This window comes from Pongo abelii, chromosome 4, assembly GCF_028885655.2.
Source record: "Pongo abelii isolate AG06213 chromosome 4, NHGRI_mPonAbe1-v2.0_pri, whole genome shotgun sequence".
Taxonomy (NCBI): Eukaryota; Metazoa; Chordata; class Mammalia; order Primates; family Hominidae; genus Pongo; species Pongo abelii.
In genome coordinates this window covers 185825154-185843408 of record NC_071989.2, presented here as the reverse complement: position 1 = coordinate 185843408, position 18255 = coordinate 185825154, and the positions used below count along the sequence as shown (strand labels likewise).

Here is an 18255-nt window from a genome sequence, read left to right as displayed (position 1 = left end):
GCAGGAGGATGGCTTGAGCCCACAAGTTAAGAGACCAGGCTCATCAACACAGCAAGACCCTGTCTCTACAAAAAATTAAAAAATTAGCTCAGCATGGTGGCTTGCCTGTGGTCCCAGCTACTGCAGCCTGGGCAACAGAGCACGGTTCTGTCTCAAAAAAAAACAATGTCTGCTTTAATCATTGAACATTATCCTTACGGTTCTAGGCAGAACAATTAAGCAAAGAGAAATAAAAGATACTCAACTTAGAAGTAAAACTACCATGATTTGCAGATGACATGACCTGTGTTTTTTTAAAAAAAAAAAAAAAAAACCACTAAGAAACACATTAAAAAACTATTATAGGCCGGGTACAGTGACTCACACTTGTAATCCCAGCGCTTCGGGAGGCTGAGATGGGCGGATTACTTGAGGTCAGGAGTTTGAGACTAGCCTGGCCAGTATGGTGAAACCCTGTCTCCACTAAAAATACAAAAATTAGCCAGGGGTGGTGGCGGACACCTATAATCCCAGCTACTTGGGAGGCTGAGGCAGGAGAATCACTTGAAGCCGGGAGGGGTTCAAGTGACCCAAGATCGTGCCATTGGCACTCCAGCCTGGGCGACAAGAGCGAAACTCCATCTCAAAACAACAACAAAAAAAATCAACAGTTCATCAAGGTTCATCTTGCCTTGTATCAATGCAGGAAACAAGTCAACATACAAAAACCAATTGCATTCCTATATGCTAGACATAAACAATCAAAACTGAAATTTTAAAAATTATATTTCTGGCTGGGCACAGTGGCTCATGTCTATAATCCCAGCACTTTAGGAGGCTGAGGCTGGTATATCACTCGAGGTGAGGAGTTCGAGACCAGCCTGGCCAACGTGGTGAAACCCCAACTCTACCCAAAAAAAAAAAAAAAAAAAAAACTAGCCGGGCATGGTGGTGCACACAGGTAGTCCCAGCTATTCAGGAGGCTGAGGTAGAAGGATTGCTTGAACCCAGGGCACAGGTTGCAGTAAGCCAAGATCACACCACTGCCCTCCAGCCTGGGTGACAGAGTGAGACCCTGTCTCAAAAAAATAAAATAAAAATAAACATTAGCCAGGCATGGCAGCTAATGCCTGTAGTCCCAGCTACTTGGCAGGCTAAGGAGGAGGGATCGCCTAAGCCCAGGAGGTTGAGGCTGCAGTAAACTGTGATCACACCACTGCACTCCAGCCTGGGCAACAGAGCAAGACCCTGTCTCACAAAAAAAAAGACATCAAACGTAAAAGTAGCCCGGCAGAGTGGGCTGTAATCCCAAAACTCTGAGAGGCTGAGACTGGTGGATCACTTAAGCCCAGGAGTGTGAGACCAGCCCAGGAAACATGGCAAAATCCTATAAAAAAATACGAAATGTAGCCAGATGTGGTGGCGCGCTTGTAGTCCCAGCTAGTTGGGAGGCTCAAGTGGGAGGATGGAGGATCAATTGAGCCCAGGAGGTCAAGGCTGCAGTGAACCAACATCCGTGCCACAGCACTCCAGCCTTGGTGACAGACTAAGCCCCTGTCCAAAAAAAAAAAAAAAACAAAACTCAAAATCATTAGTCATGAGGGAAACGCAAATCAAAACCACAATGAAATATCACTTTATACCCACTCTGATGGCTATTTTCTAAATAATGGAAAATAACTAGTGTTGGTAAGGATGCTGGAGAAACTGGAACTCTAGTACACTGTATTACTGATAGGAATGTAAAATGGTGTAGCCACTATGGGGAAACAAAAGGAATGAAGTATTAATATATGCTACAACATGGATGAACCTTGAAAACATGCCAAGCGAAAGAAAGAAGCCAGACATAAAAGGCACATATTGTATGATTCTATTTATAAGAAACATCCAGAATAGGCAAATCGATAGACAGAAAGCAGATCAGTGATTACCAGAAGATGAGGTAGGGGAAAATGTACAATGACTGCTTAATGGATATAAGGTTTATATTGGGGATGATAGAAATGTTCTGGAATTAGAAAGTGGTAATTGCACAACACTGTGAATTTATTAAAAGCCACCAAACTGTACACTTAAAATGACTGAAATGGTAGATTTAGTTAGGTGAATTTTTTTTTTTTTTTTTTTTTTTTGAGACACAGTCTCACTCTGTTGCCAGGCTGGAGTACAGTGGCACGATCTCTGCTCACTGCAGCCTCCACCTCCCGGGTTCAAGCAATTCTCCTGCCTTAGCCTCCCAAGTAGCTGGGGCTACAGGCATATGCCACCACGCCAGGCTAATTTTTGTATTTTTAGTAGAGATGGGGTTTCACCATGTTGGCCAAGATGGTCTCGATCTCTTGACCTCATGATCCACCCACCTTGGCCTCCCAAAGTGCTGGGATTACAGGGTGAGCCACCGTGCCCAGCCTGTTAGGTGAATTTTACCTCAATTTTTTAAAAAGGGGAGCCCCGGATGATTTTATTTTACAGCCAGAGCAGAGAATCATTGACTCAATCACAGATTTAAATAAAACCACCTTAACTTTGTTACAAACTTCTCAAACCATTCAATTATTCCTAAGGGAGTTGTTACATCTTATTATCAGAAGTAGTCTGTACAATACTAGCATTAAAGTTTTTCTAAAAAAACACTTAAGGGATTAAAAAATTCTAAATTAAGGGATAGTAACAACACACACACTCAGATGCTTACAATTTACAAAATCATTCCCCATCATAAAACTAGACACACAAACATCTTTTTCTGTGTTTAATGCATATTTTTAATGACTAAAGAACAAGAAATTACAAAGATCAAAAAATTAGCCAGGCGCAGTGGCTCAAGTCTGTAATCCCAGCACTTTGGGAGGCCAAGGTGAGAGGATCATCTGAGGACAAGAATTTGAGACCAGCCTGGACAACATGGTGAAACCCCATCTCTATTAAAAATACAAAAATTAGCTGGATATGGTGGCACATGCCTGCAGACCCAGCTACTGGAGAGGCTGGGGCAGGAGGATTGCTTGAACCCAGGAGACGGAGGTTGCAGTGAACCGAGATCACACCACTGCACTCCAGCCTAGTCAACCGACCAAGACCCTGTCTCAAAAAAAAAAAGAAATATACACTTTTAACTTCTGTATTTAAATATAATTAACAATATTTACTGCATATGCAATGCAGAGGTAGCTAATTATTATTTAAGTATATATAAATTCATACTAAAGCAGTAACATCTCACTAGATAACTAGATATGACCTATCCACTATGGTCTAAATGTTTGTGTCCCTCCAAAATTCATATGCTGACATCTAATCCCCAATGTGTTGGTAAGAAATGGGGCCTGGGGCCAGGCACAGTAGCTCACGCCTGTAATCCCAGCACTTTGGGAGGCCGAGGTGGGCGGATCATGAGGTCAGGAAATCGAGACCATCCTGGCTAACACGGTGAAACCCCGTCTCTACTAAAAGTACAAAAAAATTAGCCAGGCGTGGTAGCAGGCGCCTGCAGTCCCAGCTACTCGGCAGGCTGAGGCAGGAGAATGCCGCGAACCCAGGAGGCGGAGCTTGCAGTGAGCCGAGATCGAGCCACTGCACTCCAGCCTGGGGGACAGAGCGAGACTCTGTTACCAAAAAAAAAAAAAAAAGAAAGAAATGGGGCCTTAGGGAAGTCATGAAGACACAGCACTCATGAATGGGACTAGTGCCCTTATAAGAGAGGCCTAAGAGAACTTGTTTGCCCCTTTTACCCTTCTGCCATGTGAAGACGCAGCAAGAAGGTCTCATCTTTTAAGCAGAGAGCAAGCCCTCATCCGGCACCTTGATCTTAGATTTACCAGACTTCAGAACTGTGAACAAAAAAAATTGTATTGTTTATAAATTACCCAGTCTAAGATATTCTGTTATAGCAGCAGGAAAAGATTAAAAACCTATCAATTTACCATTACACAAATTAAAACACAAATAAGATGACATATTTGTACTTCCTAAAATAAATTAATTTTTATATTAATTCGCAAGAAGTAAATTTTCTAAACCCCAAACTATAACAGAAATAGAAAAAACACAAATGCAACTTTGTACAAATGTTGCCATATTTCTAATATAAACAGATTGTATATTTATGTTTTTGTTTTTTGAGAGAGGGGCTTGTTCTGTTGCCTTGGCTTGAGTGCAGTGTGTATGATCGTAGCTCGCTGCAACCTCTAACTCTTAGGTTCAAGGAATCCTCCTGCCCCAGCTTCCCAGGTAGGTAGAACTACAAGAGTACACCACCACACTCAGCTATTTTTTTTTTTTTAAGAGATGGGGGTCTTGCTACGTTGCCAAGGCTGGTCTTGAACTCTTGGCCTCAAACGATCTTCCTGCCTTGGCCTCCCAAAATGCTAAGATTACAGTCACGAGCCATCATGACTAATCAAGTCCTCAGTTTTATTTTTTATTTTTTTATGTTTATTTTTATTTTTTTTTTTGAGACGGAGTCTCGCTCTTTCGCCCAGGCCAGACTGCAGTGGCGCTATCTCGGCTCACTGCAAGCTCTGCCTCCCAGGTTCACGCCATTCTCCTGCCTCAGCCTCCTGAGTAGCTGGGATTACAGGCGCCTGCCACCACACCCGGCTAATTTTTTTTGTATTTTTAGTAGAGACGGGGTTTCACTATGTTAGCCAAGATGGTCTCGATCTCCTGACCTCGTGATCCACCCGCCTCGGCCTCCCAAAGTGCTGGGATTACAGACATGAGCCACCAAGTCTGGCCTCAGTTTTAACAATTCACCTTACTCTACCTTTTTAGATTCAGGTCTGCTACTACCATAATGAAGACTAACCAAAGAGCAAAGCTCTTTGGGGAGAAACAGCAAAGACAACTGAGGGGAAAGAATATGAAATCTGGCAAATTGAGAAGACAGATCTGACCAGCCTGGGCAATACAGAAAGACCGCCTCTCGATCACCTGAGGTCGGGAGTTCAAGACCAGCCTGACCAACATGGAGAAATCCCATCTCTACTAAAAATACAAAATAATACAAAATTAGCCAGGCATGGTGGCACCATTGCATTCCAGCCTGGGCAACAAGAGTGAAACTCCATCTCAAAAAAAAAAAAAAAAAAAAAAAAAGAGGCCAGGCGCAGTGGCTCACACCTGTAATCCCAGCACTTTGGGAGGCTGAGGCGGGCAGATCACGAGGTCAGGAGATCGAGACCATCCTGGCTAACATGGTGAAACCCCAACTCTACTAAAAATACAAAAAATTAGCCGGGCGTGGTGGTGGGTGCCTGTAGTCCCACCTACTCGGGAGGCTGAGGCAGGAGAATGGCATGAACCTGGGAGGCGGAGCTTGCAGTGAGCCGAGATTATGTCACTGCACTCCAGCCTGGGAGACAGAGCGAGACTCCGTTTCAAAAAAAAGAAAGACCCCATCTCCACAAAAAAATTTTAAAAATTAGCCAGGTGTGGTGGTGCACACCTATAGTCCCAGCTACTTGAGAGGCTAAAGTGGCATGATCACCTGAGCCTAGGGAGGTGGAGGCTACACTGAGCCATGATGGCGCCACTGCACTCTAGCCTGGGCAACAGAGTGAGACCTCATCTCAAAAGAAGAGATAGATCTTAGATTAATACTTAGAGAACTGCCAGCCAAGAGTTCTTAACCTGTCAATCCAAAAGCCCTTAAAGAATCTACAGATTGGCTTCAGCAGATTAACTAAAATTGTGTGTAAAATTGGTTTTTTCTGTATCTTCCTTGGAAAAATTTTTATATTTTTTATTGAATTCTCAAAGGAGCAAAAGACCCAAAAGAGTGTAGAACTATCAAGATTTGGCCAGGAATAGTGGCACATGCCTGTAATCCCAGCACTTTGGGGGGCCAAGGCAGAAGGATCACTAGAACTCAAGCATTCAAGACGAACCTCAGCAACATAGTGAGACCCTGCCTAAATTAAAAAAAAAAAAAGGTGACCTTGAGTAAATAAAGCTTTCTTAGAACATTAAGAAATTTTTTAAATTGATAAATTTGACTTTATTGAAATTTAAAACTTCTGTTCTTTAAAAAAAGACCATTAAGAAGCCACAGAATGACAGTCTGGGCAAAACAGCAAGGCCTTGTCTCTATAAAAAAAAAATTTTTTTTAATTAGCTGGGTATGGTGGCACACACCTGTAGTTCCAGCTACTCAGAAGGCTGAAGTGGAAGGATCACCTGAACCAGGGAGGTCAAAGCTGCAACGAGATGTGGTCATGCTACTGCACTCCAGCCTATGCAACAGAGTAAGACCCCGTTATCAAAAAAGAAAACAAAAAGCCGCCATAGAATGAAAGAAAATATGTGCAATACATTTATCTTGCAAAAGACTTGTATCCAGAATATATAAAGAATTATTGGGCCAGAAATGTTGGCTTGCGCCCATAATCCCAGCACTTTGGGAGGCTGAGGCAGGTGGATCACCTGAGGTCAAGAGTTCGAGACCAGCATGGCCAACATGGCGAAACCCCATCTCTACTAAAAATACAAAAATCAGCTGGGCATGGTGGTGTGCACCTATAATCCCAGCTACTGGGGAAGCTGAGGCATGAGAATCACTTGAACCCCGGAGACAGGGGTTGAGCCAAGATTGTGCCACTGCACTCCAGCCTGGGCAACAGAGCAAGACTCCATCTCAAAAAAAAAAAAAAAATTATTGGCCAGGTGCAGTGGCTCATGCCTGTAATCCCAGCATTTTATGAGGCCAACACGGTTCACCACAATCTCAACCTCCTAGACTCAAGCAATTTTTCCATCTCAACCTCCCAAGTAGCTAGGACCACAGGCATGTGCCACCACACCCAGCTAATTTACTTTTTATTTTTTGTAGAGACAAGGTCTCACTACATTGCCCAGACTGGTCTCGAACTCCTGGGCTCAAGTGATCCTCCCACCCTGGTCTCCCAAAGTGCTGGGATTACAGATGTGAGCCACCACGCCCAGGCACAAATATTTTCTTACCTTTTAAAAATATATCTAATCACCATGGCACGAATATACCTATATAACAAACCTGTACGTTCTGCACATGTACCCCAGAACTTAAAGACTTAAAGTATAATAATTATATATATAAAGTATCTCTACTGATAATTTTTAAGGCACAACCACAACATATGTATATTTACTTTTTTAACTATATGAATACTAATGTATGTATTTTGTGTACTGGAAAACATACAAAAATCTGCCAGGCACAGAGGCTCATGCCTGTAATCCCAGCACATTGGGAGGCTAAGGCAGGAGGATCACCTGAGGTCAGGAGTTTGAGACCAGCCTGGTCAACATGGTGAAACTCCGTCTCTACTAAAAATACAAAAATTAGCCGGGAATGGTGACAGGCACTTGCAGTCCCAGCTACTTGGGAGGCTGAGGCAGGAGAACTGCTTGCACCCAGGAAGCAGAGGTTGCAGTGAGCAGAGATCACACCACTGCAGTCCAGCCAGGGTGACAAAAGTGAAACTCTATCTCAAAAAAAAAAAAAAAAAAGCATACAAAAATCAAAGTGTAAAAAGGATGAAATAGTAAAAAAACACTTGGGTAATGCAGGATAAACATGCTTATTAAACACATAAATAAATACCGGGAGGCTGGCTATGTCACTTTACATCTCTAGGTGGATTCCAAAAATTACACTCCAGTATGAACAACACACTGAAACCCTATCTCAAAAGAAAAAATAAAAAAAGACAAACCAATTTTTAAAAGAAGCAAGAGATATTAACAAACTTCACAAAAGCAGATATACTAAAGGCCAATAAGGAAAAACAAACAGATGTTCAATATCATTAGTCATCAAGAAATTACAAATTAAATTTACAATGGCCTAACACTGCATATCCATTAGAATGGCTACAATTGAAAATAGTGACAATACAAATGTGGGCAGGAATGCAGAATATAATGAACCTCTCATATACTGCTAATGGGAATGTAAAATGGCATAACCACTTTGGAAAACTGGCAGTTTCTTTAAAAAAAAAAAAAAAAGTATAACTATCATGTTAGCCAGTCATTCTGTTGCGGGAATCTGGAGACTGGAGAGACCAATGGGTGGAACAGGAGGATTTTCTTTAGGTGGCCACCAGCCCAGCAGATAAACATCCAAAGGCTGAGCTCTGAACAAACACAGGGCTTGACTTTTATACACACTTCTGAAAGGGAGTTGGCTAGTTTGAATGGTGCGGTGGGAATGTGACGGTACGAAACTCATGGGGCAGGCAAGCAGGCTTACAGAAGCAGAACAAAGGCAGTTAATTAAATTGCGACAGGTCTCACAACGCAGGCATAGCTTGTGATCTTGCAGCTGCACTGTAGGGAAAACAGGAACTTACAAAACTTGTGAAACACAGGTATTTGTAGAAATAGTTATGAGAGAGGAATTTGTTTTCTTTTCTTATCCTCGCTCTGGGGCGGGGGTGTGGGGGGCAGTGTGCTGGAAGAGTCTCTGGAGCTCACTCCTTTGGGCTCTGGCTTTTCGGATAGTGTTATCAAGGCTCTGCCAGGGCCCTGCCTATTGCTGGCCTTGGAGTGAGTCAGCCAAGTACAGGAAAACTTGTTTTTCTCTTTTCAACTTTGCTTCAATTCCACTACTATTAATAACCCAGTAGAAATGAAAACATTACCACCCAAAAACTTTGTTTGTTCATAGCAGCTCTTTCCATAATGTCAAACACCAAAGACAACCCAGATTCCATCAACAGATGAAACAACAACTTGTGGGCTGGGCATGGTGGCTCACACTTGTAATCCCAGCACTTTGGGAGGTTGAGATAGGCAGATTGCTTGAGGACAAGGATTTGAGACCAGCCTGGCCAACACAGTGAAACCCTGTCTTTACTAAAAATGCAAAAATTAGCTGGGTGTGGTAACATGCACCTGTAATCCCAGTTACTCAGGAGGCTGAGGTAGGATAATTGCTTGAACTCAGGAGCCGAGATCATACCACTGCACTCCAGACTGGGCAACAGAGAAAGACTCTGTCTCAAAAAAAAAAAAAAGAAAAAGCACGGTGGCTCACACCTGTAATCCTAGCACTTTGGGAGTCCAAGGCAGGCGGATCACGAGGTGAAAAGATCGAGACGATCCTGGCTAACACAGTGAAACCCCAACTCCACTACAAACACAAAAAACTAGCCAGGCATGGTGGCGGGAGCCCGTACTCCCAGCTACTTGGGAGGCTGAGGCAGGACAATCGCTTGAACCTGGGAGGCAGAGGTTGCGGTGAGCCGAGATCATGCCATTGCACTCCAGCCTGGGCAACAAGAGTGAAACTCCATCTCAAAAAAAAAGAATATAAAGTGGTACATCCACTTTGGAAAACAGTTTGGGAGTTTCTTAAAAAGTAAAGCATGGGCCAGGCGCGGCAGCTCACGCCTATAATCCCAGCACTTTGGGAGGCCAAGGCGGGTGGATCACGAGGTCAGGAGATCGAGACCATCCTGGCTAACACGGTAAAACCCCGTCTCTACTAAAAATACAAAAAATTAGCCGGGCGTCATGGTGGGCGCCTGTAGTCCCAGCTACTCGGGAGGCTGAGGCAGGAGAATGGCATGAACCCGGGAGGCGGAGCTTGCGGTGAGCCGAGATCGCGCCACTGCACTCCAGCCTGGGCAACAGAGCGAGACTTCGTCTCAGAAAAAAAAAAAAAAGTAAAGCATGTATCTACTACACGACCTAGCCATTTCATTCCTAGGTATTTACTCAAGAAAAATAAAGACGTGAATGTTCATGGCAGCCTTAGTCATAAGAGACAAAAACTGGAAATAACCCACATATCCATCAACATGTGAATAAACAAATTGAGACATATCTCTACAATGAAAAATTACTCAACAATTAAAAGGAACAAACTACTGATGCATCCAACCACACAGATGAATCTCAAAGACATTATGGTGAGCAAAAGAAGCAATGTCTAAAAGACTACAAACTATGATTCTACCTGTATGAAACTAGAAAAAAACTAATCAACAGTTAAAGGAAAACAGACCAGCATTTGCCTGGAGCCAGGTCAGAAGAGGAAGAGAAATTACTGGTAAGGGGCAGGAGGGTAACTTTTGAGGTAATGTTCTCTATCTTGATTGTGGAGGTGATTACACAGTTATATATCTTGATGAAAACTCAAAAGTGTCACTGAGTGGTGTTAAGTCAATAAACAAACTAAAAAAGGACTTGTGGTTATCATCATGACAATGTAAGGAGGTTGACAAATCTCTTCTCAAGAAAACTATAAAGCTAACCCAAAACAGTCAAAACAACCATTTCAGCACTTGGAAACTGACCAAAAGCATAAAACAAACTAAGAAATGTTCACTCATGAAAACGACTGAACTTTGGGTAAGAATACCATGAGTCTCTGTGATTCACACCTAGGATCAACTCCCATATTCAGTACCCTACTCCTCAGTTCAAATCACAGGTTGAATTATGAGTCCAATAGTTTAACCAGGGAAGGACAGAACATGAGTACCAACCACTGCACTGCGACAGCTGAAGGGAACAGATGAGATGTGGAGTATCGTTACTCCAATCTTAGTGGCCAATTGCCTGCCATTGGGTCTTACCTGAGACAAGCAACAAATGAGATGAGTCAGAGATTTATCAGAAAGCTCCATGAAATAAGACAGCCATACGAGGATTCATAAACTCTCAAAATATCCCAGAATGGTCAGAGGCTGTTGAAATGCACAGCAGAGACCACAATAGGCCTAAGCTTCCTACATAACCCTGCTCAGCAGGATCTACGTGCACGTGCGCGCACACACACACAAATTTGAGAGCCCTGAGGAAAGTAAGAGTTGAGGCAGACTTGAAAGCTAGTACACACCTTCCAGCCCTGTACAGAACCAAAATGTTATCTTTAACTCTCTTTCCCTCATTTTTCATAACCAATTCATCCTTATGTGCAATTGATTTCACCTCCTATACATCTCTTTAACCTCTCCATTTCTTTTCATTTTCACCACTATCACCATCCAAGCTACCAAAAACTCTCGTGTAGACAATTTTAACAGACTCATAACTGGGTTCCTTACTTTTACCACCGTTCCCCTCCAATCTCTACACACCAAAGCTGTTATCTTTTCAACTGCAAATCTTAAAGTACTCCACTACTTAAAACATTTCAGGCCGGGCACGGTGGCTCACACCTGTAATCCCAGCACTCTGGGAGGCCAAGGCGGGCGGATCACGAGATCAGGAGATCGAGACCATCCCGGCTCACAGTGAAACCCCGTCTCCACTAAAATTACAAAAAAATTAGCCGGGCATGGTGGCGGGCGCCTGTAGTCCCAGTTACTCAGGAGGCTGAGGCAGGAGAATGGTGTGAACCCAGGAGACGGAGCTTGCAGTGAGCAGAGATTGCACCACTGCACTCCAGCCTGGGCGACAGAGCGAGACTCTGTCTCAAAAAAAAAAAAAAAAAAAAAAAAAAAAAAAAAAAAAAACCATTTCAATGGTTTCCCACTACTTTTATAGTTAGGACATTTTTGCTCTTAACATAGTCTACAAAGTATGTCCCATATTATCTGCCCTCCTGCCAGATTGCTCTTTCTAAGCTCTCTCACAGTTCTTAAGCCCCAGCCATACTCCTTTACTGTCATGAGGCCTCTATACTTGCTTCTTATGAATGGAAGATTCCCCAACATTCCTCTTCACCTAGTTAATTCCTTCTCATCCTTCAGAAGAATAACTTTCTCAGAGAAATCTTTCTTGGCTCCCCAAATTGGTCAAATATCTCTACTATACATTTTCAAAGTGCCATGCACCTCTGTCAAAATCAGTTATCACAGTTTTAATTATACATTCATTTGCGTGATTTTTAAGGAAATGTCTGTCTTTCTCAATGGACTATAGCCTTAAGGAAGGCAAGGAAGAAAGTCCCAGCACCTACCAAAATGCCGTGGCAAATGATAGGGGATCAATAAATACTTATTTGCAGTGGTTCACACCTGTAATCCCAGCACTTTCGGCAGATCATCTGAGGTCAGGAGTTCAACACCAGCCTGGCCAACATGGTGAAACCCCATCTCTACTAAAATTACAAAAATTAGCTGGGCATGGTGGCACATGTCTGTAATCTCAGGTACTTGAGTGGCTCAGGCACAAGAATCACTTGAACCCAGGAGGCAGAGGTTGCACTAAGCTGAGATTGCGCCACCACTACACTCCAGCCTGGACGACAGTGCAAGACTCTGTCTCGAAAAAAAAAAAAAAAAAGGCCGGATACGGTGGCTCATGCCTGTAATCCTACCACTTTGGGAGGCTGAGGCGGGCGGATCACCTAAGGTCGGGAGTTCGAGACCAGCCTGACCAACATGGAGAAACCCTGTCTCTACTAAAAATACAAAATTAGCCAGGGGTGGTGGTGCATGTCTGTAATCCCAGCTACTCAGGAGGATGAGGCAGGAGAATCGCTTGAACCCGGGAGGCGGAGGTTGCGGTAAGCCGAGATCGTGCCATTGCACTCTGGCCTGGACAACAAGAGCAAAACTCTGTCTCAAAAACAACAACAACAAAAAAAAAAATTATACAAACCTTAGAATAATTTAGTGTGGTGAATGTATATGTATTTTTCTCCTTTATTCAAAATTCCTACAAGTCTGTGCTCATTTTATAATCTAAAAATAACGCTCAGGCTGGGTGCAATGTCTCACGCCTGTAATTCCAGCACTCTGGGTGGCCAAAGCAGGAAGACTGTTTGAGCTAGGGGGTTTGAGACCAGCCTAGGCAACACAGCAAGACCCCGTCCCTACAAAAAAAAAAAATTAAAAATCAGTCAGGCATGGTGTTGCATACCTGTAGTCCCAGCTACTCAAGAGACTGAGGTGGGAGATAACTTGTGCCTGGGAGATCAAGGCTGCAGTCACTCCAGACTGAGTGACAGAGCGAGATCCTGTCTCAGAAAAAAAAAATAATAATAATCCTCAAATCTTGCAGCATTTTTAAGTTTTCTAACATACATTTTAGTTTTTAGCATATAAGTCTTATATGTTTTATTAAATTTAATTTTTGTGGGTACATAGGTGCATATATTTATGGGATACATGAGATGTTCTGATACAGGTACGCAATATGTAATGATCAGATCATAAAAAATAGGGTATCCATCCCCTCTTTATCCTTTGTGTTACAAACAATACAATTATACTCTTTTATTTTAAAATGTGCAATTACATTATTATTGACTATAAGTCATCCTATTGTGCTATCAAATACTGGGTCTTATTGATTCTATTTTTTTGGTACCCACTAACCATCCCCACCTCCCCACCATCCCCCACTACCCTTCCCAGCCTCTAGTAACCATCCTTCTACTCACTATCTCCATTAGCTCAACTGTTTTGATTTTTAGATCCCACAAATAAGTGAGAACATGCAATGTTTGTCTTTCTGTGCCTGGTTTATTTCACTTAACATAATGACCTCCAGTTTCACCCATGTTGTTACAAATGACAGGATCTCATTCATTTTTATGGCTGAATAGTACTCCATTATGTATAAGTACCATATTTTCTTTATCCATTCATCTGTTGATGGACACTTAGGTTGATTCCATATCTTGGTTATTGTAAATAGTGCTACAACAAACCTGGGAGTGCAGATATCTCTTCAATATACTGATTTCCTTTCTTTTGGATATATACCCAGAAGTGGGACTGCTGGATCATACGGTAGCTCTACTTTTAGCTGTTTTGTTTTGTTTTGTTTTTTGAGATGGAGTCTCGCTCTGTCGCCCAGGTGGGAGTGCAGTGGCGCCATCTCAGCTCACTGCAAGTTCTGCCTCCCAGGTTCACACCATTCTCTTGCCTCAGCCTCCCAAGTAGCTGGGATACAGGCGCCCGCCACCACGCTTGACTGATTTTTTTACACTTTTAGTAAAGACGGGGTTTCACCGTGTTAGCCAGGATTGTCTCAATCTGACCTCATGATCCGCCGCCTCGGCCTCCCAAAGTGCTGGGATTACCAGCATGAGCCACCGCGCCCGGCATACTTTTAGTTTTTTGAGGAACCTCCAAACTGTTCTCCATAGTGGTGGCAATAGTTTACATTCCCACCAACAGTGTACAAGGGTTCCCTTTACCCCACATCCTTGCCAGCGTTTCCTATTACATGTTTTTGGATATAAGCCATTTTAACTGGGGTGAGATATTTCACTGTAGTTGTGATTTGCACTTCTCTGATGACCAATGATGTTGAACGCCTTTTCACATGCCTGTTTTCCACTTGCATGTCTTTTTTTTTTTTTTTTTGAGACGGAGTTTCATTCTTATTGCCCAGGCTGGAATGCAATGGCACAATCGTGGCTCACTGCAACCTCTGCCTCCCAGGTTCAAGTGATTCTCCTGCCTCAGCCTCCTGAGTAGCTGGGATTACAGACACGCACCACCACACCCGGCTAATTTTGTATTTTCAGTAGAGATGGGGTTTCTCTATTTGGTCAGGCTGGTCTCGAACTCCCGACCTCAGGTGATCCACCTGCCTCAGACTCCCAAAGTGCTGGGATTACAAGCCTGAGCCACCGTGCCCAGCCTGCATGTCTTCCTTGGAGTAATGTCTATTCAAATCTTTTGCCCATTTTTTAAAGTGGATTATTAGATTTTTTTCCTATAGAGTTGAGTTCCTTATATATTCTGGTTATTAATCCTTTGTCAGATGGGTAGTGTGCAAATATTTTCTCCTATCCTGTGGGTTGTCTCTTCACTTTATTGTTTCCTTTGCTGTGCAGAAGCTTTTTAACTTCATGTGATCCCATTTGTCCATTTTTGCTTTGGTTGCCTGTGGTTATGGGATATTACTCAAGAAGTTTTTGCCCAGACCAATGTCCTAGAGAGTTTCCCCAAAGTTTTCTTGTAGTAATTTCACAGTTTGAGGTCTTAGATTTAATATATTTAATACATTTTTATTTGATTTTTGTATATGGCAAGAGATGGAGGCCTAGTTTCATTCTTCTGCATATAGATATCCACTTTTCTAAGCACTATCTATTGAAGAGACTGTCTTTTCCCCAATGTATGTTCTTGGCACCTTTGTTGAAAATGAGTTCACTGCAGGTGTGTGGATAGATTTATACGTAAGTTGTTTTATGGGGTTTTGTTTTTTGAATAACTAGCGAAAGAAATCAAAGATCTAAATAAATAGAGACATACTATGCCCACAGGTTGGAAGCTTCAACATAGTAAACATATCAATTCTCCCCAAACTGATCTAGGTTGTTGTTTTTTTCCTTCAACCTTTGGGAGCACAGAACATTATCTTAGGTTTAATGCAATTCCTATAAAAATCCCACTAAGACTTTTAGTAGACATAAACAAGCTTATTCTAAATGTATATAGAAAGGCATGGGCCCCAGAACAGTTCAAACAATCTTGACAAAGAATAAACTGAGGGCCAGGTGCGGTGGCTCACGCCTGTAATCCCAGCATTTTGGGAGGCTGAGGTGGGCGGATCACAAGGTCAGGAGATCGAGACCATCCTGGCTAACACGGTGAAAACCCGTCTCTACTAAAAAAAAAAAAAATACAAAAAATTAGCGGGGCGAGGTAGCAGGCGCCTGCAGTCCCAGCTACTTGGGAGGCTGAGGCAGGAGAATGGCGTGAACCCAGGAGGCGGAGCTTGCAGTGAGCTGAGATCACACCACTGCACTCCAGCCTAGGCGACAGAGCGAGACTCCGTCTCAAAAAAAAAAAAATCAGCCAGACATGGTGGCACATACCTATAATCCCAGCTACTTGGGAGGCTGAGGTACGAGAATTGCTTGAACCCAGAAGGGAGAGGTTGCAGTGAGCCGAGATCGCACCACTGCATTCCAGCCTGAGCAACAGTGAGACTGTCTCAAAAAAAAAAAAATTAGCTGGGCATAGTGGCGTGCGCCTGTAGTCCCAGCTACTCAGAAGGCTGAGGAGAAGGGATCTCGAGCCCAGGAGTTCGAGGTTGTGGTGAGCTATGATTGCACCACTGCACTCCAGACTGGTGACAGTGAGACCTTTTCCCAAAAAAATAAAAATAAAAAATAAAACAACCTCTGGTGATCCAAGTCAGAACATCAGTTACCTCTGGAGGGTACTGATTGGGAAAGACACAAGGGAGGCTTCTGAAAATGTTCCATACCTTGGTGATACTTACACGGGTGTACACATTGAACTGTACAATTAAGATTGGTTCACTCTACTGTATACAAATGATATCTTAATAAAAAGTTTTTAAAAATAATAAACATGGCTGGGCACGGTGGCTCATGCCTGTAATCCCAGCACTTTGGGAGGCTGAGGCAGGTGGATCACGAGGTCAGGAGATCGAGACCAACCTGGCTAACACGGTGAAACCCCGTCTCTACTAAAAATACAAAGAATCAGCTGGGCGTAGTGGCACGCGCCTGTAGTCCCAGCTACTTGAGAGGCTGAGGCAGGAGAATGGCGTGAACCCAGGAGGTGGAGCTTGCAGTGAGCAGAGATTGCGCCACTGCACTCCAGCTCAGGACAGAACGAGACTCCGTCTCAAAAATAATAATAATAATAATAAATATTTGATGAGTGAATATTTCGATAAATCCTAAGAAACCCGAATATATCATTATGAGGAAACACAGGTTCAGAAAAGTAACTTGCCCAAACACAGTAGGCACTTGCACTTTTGTCTCCTAACATGAAAACTGGACTCTAATTCCATGACTTATGTCTCCTCTAACTAAAACTGCTGCTCGATACAGGATATGCACCTATAAATATTTGCTGAGTGAATAAGGAGCACAAAGTGTATATTTAAATTATTAAATGCTATATATGCATTTAATGCACAGGATAAAATTAAAGGTAAAAAAAAAATTAAAGTACCACGAAGCACTTTATCAACTAATTACAATGAGCTTATTTCTGTAATTTTAAAAAACAGGTAAATGCATACCTACACACACACACATATAAACACACACCCTTGATATTTTATTTCCCAGTTTATACTCAGTCTCAATTTGAGACAGGTGTGTAACAACAGAATTCAAACATACTTTGAGTAGTAATTGTAATATAAAAGGATATGGCTGAAAAAAGTTGTATGGAGGATATAAAACTTAAGGTAGGCCGGGCGCGGTGGTTCACGCCTGTAATCCCAGCACTCTGGGAGGCCAGGGCAGGCAGATCACGAGGACAGGAGTTCAAGACTAGCCTGACCAACATGGTGAAACCCCGTCTCTACTAAAAATACAAAAATTACCCGGGCATGGTGGTGCGCGCCTGTGATCCCAGCTACTCAGGAGGCTGAGGCAGCAGAATCACTTGAACCCAGAAAGCAGAGATTGCAGTGGGCCAGGACTGCGCCACTACACTCCAGCTTGGACGACAGAACAAGACTCTGTCTCAAAAAAAGAAAACAAACAAAAAACTTAAGGTAATCCTTAAATCTAAGAGCATAGCATGAGTAGTACTTGGCAGCAGAGATGAGTATGGGGGAAGAGTGGAGAAGCGTAATGCACTGGGAAAACCTCTTACACAGAGTAGTTTCCATCCTATTTAAATGTTTCCTGTATCGTGTGTGTGCACGTGTATTGTTATTGAGACAAGGCCTCACTCTGTGATGGAGTGCAGTGGCATGATAATAGCTCACTGCAGCCTCGACTTCCCAGGATCAGGCAATTCTCCCACCAGAGCTTCCTGGGCAGCTGGGACTACAGACATGTGCTAATAAGCCCAGCTAATTTTTTGTATTTTTTGTAGAGACTGGGTTTCACCACGTTATCCAACCTGGTCTTGAACTCCTGGGGGCAAGCAATTGCCCACCTCAGCCTCCCAAAGTGCTGGGATTACATGTACCATATATTTAAACCAATATGCTCAAATTTGATAGCAAAGAAACCTATACCACAAAATATACCTAATTTCTAAAAGGCAAGTAAATAAATAACCCACCATAGAACCACTCAAGGTGGTTTTTCAAGGCTCAAGGTGGGTTTTCAAAGAATCACAGCAGATGAAGGATCAATAAGAAGCATTGAGTAGAGGCTCCCCACAGATACAAATTCCAAAATTTCCAGTGCTTCATGAGATTTAGCCACACTAAATTACTGTTTTCCCCAGTAATTCTAAAAACGTAAATAAGAAAGGTCCCTGATCAGTTCATTTAAACAAGCAAGCCTGTATATAGTTCAACTACTTTTTTTTTTTTAAGTTACTACCCTTCAAGATGAAGAACTCACTAAAATTGTGGTCTATCTTCACTTACTGAACTAAAGCTAAAATGAATTACCACTGTCAATGAAGGAGGAATCAAGTCTGGATG

General features: G+C 42.7%; 1 protein-coding gene across 6 annotated transcripts in view; it reads right to left on the bottom strand.

The window, feature by feature from the left end:
• UIMC1 (ubiquitin interaction motif containing 1) overlaps positions 1-18255 on the bottom strand; it is a 114851-nt gene that overhangs the window by 77658 nt on the left and 18938 nt on the right. The window contains exon 1 of one of the 6 annotated variants that reach the window (XM_054556313.2): positions 3714-3807. The exons of the other annotated variants lie outside the window; for them this stretch is intronic. Within the exon in view, the coding sequence (XP_054412288.1) occupies positions 3714-3750 (37 nt within the window). The 5' untranslated portion in view covers positions 3751-3807. Of the gene's footprint in view, positions 1-3713; positions 3808-18255 lie in introns of those variants that run through there. 6 annotated transcript variants of the gene reach the window in all.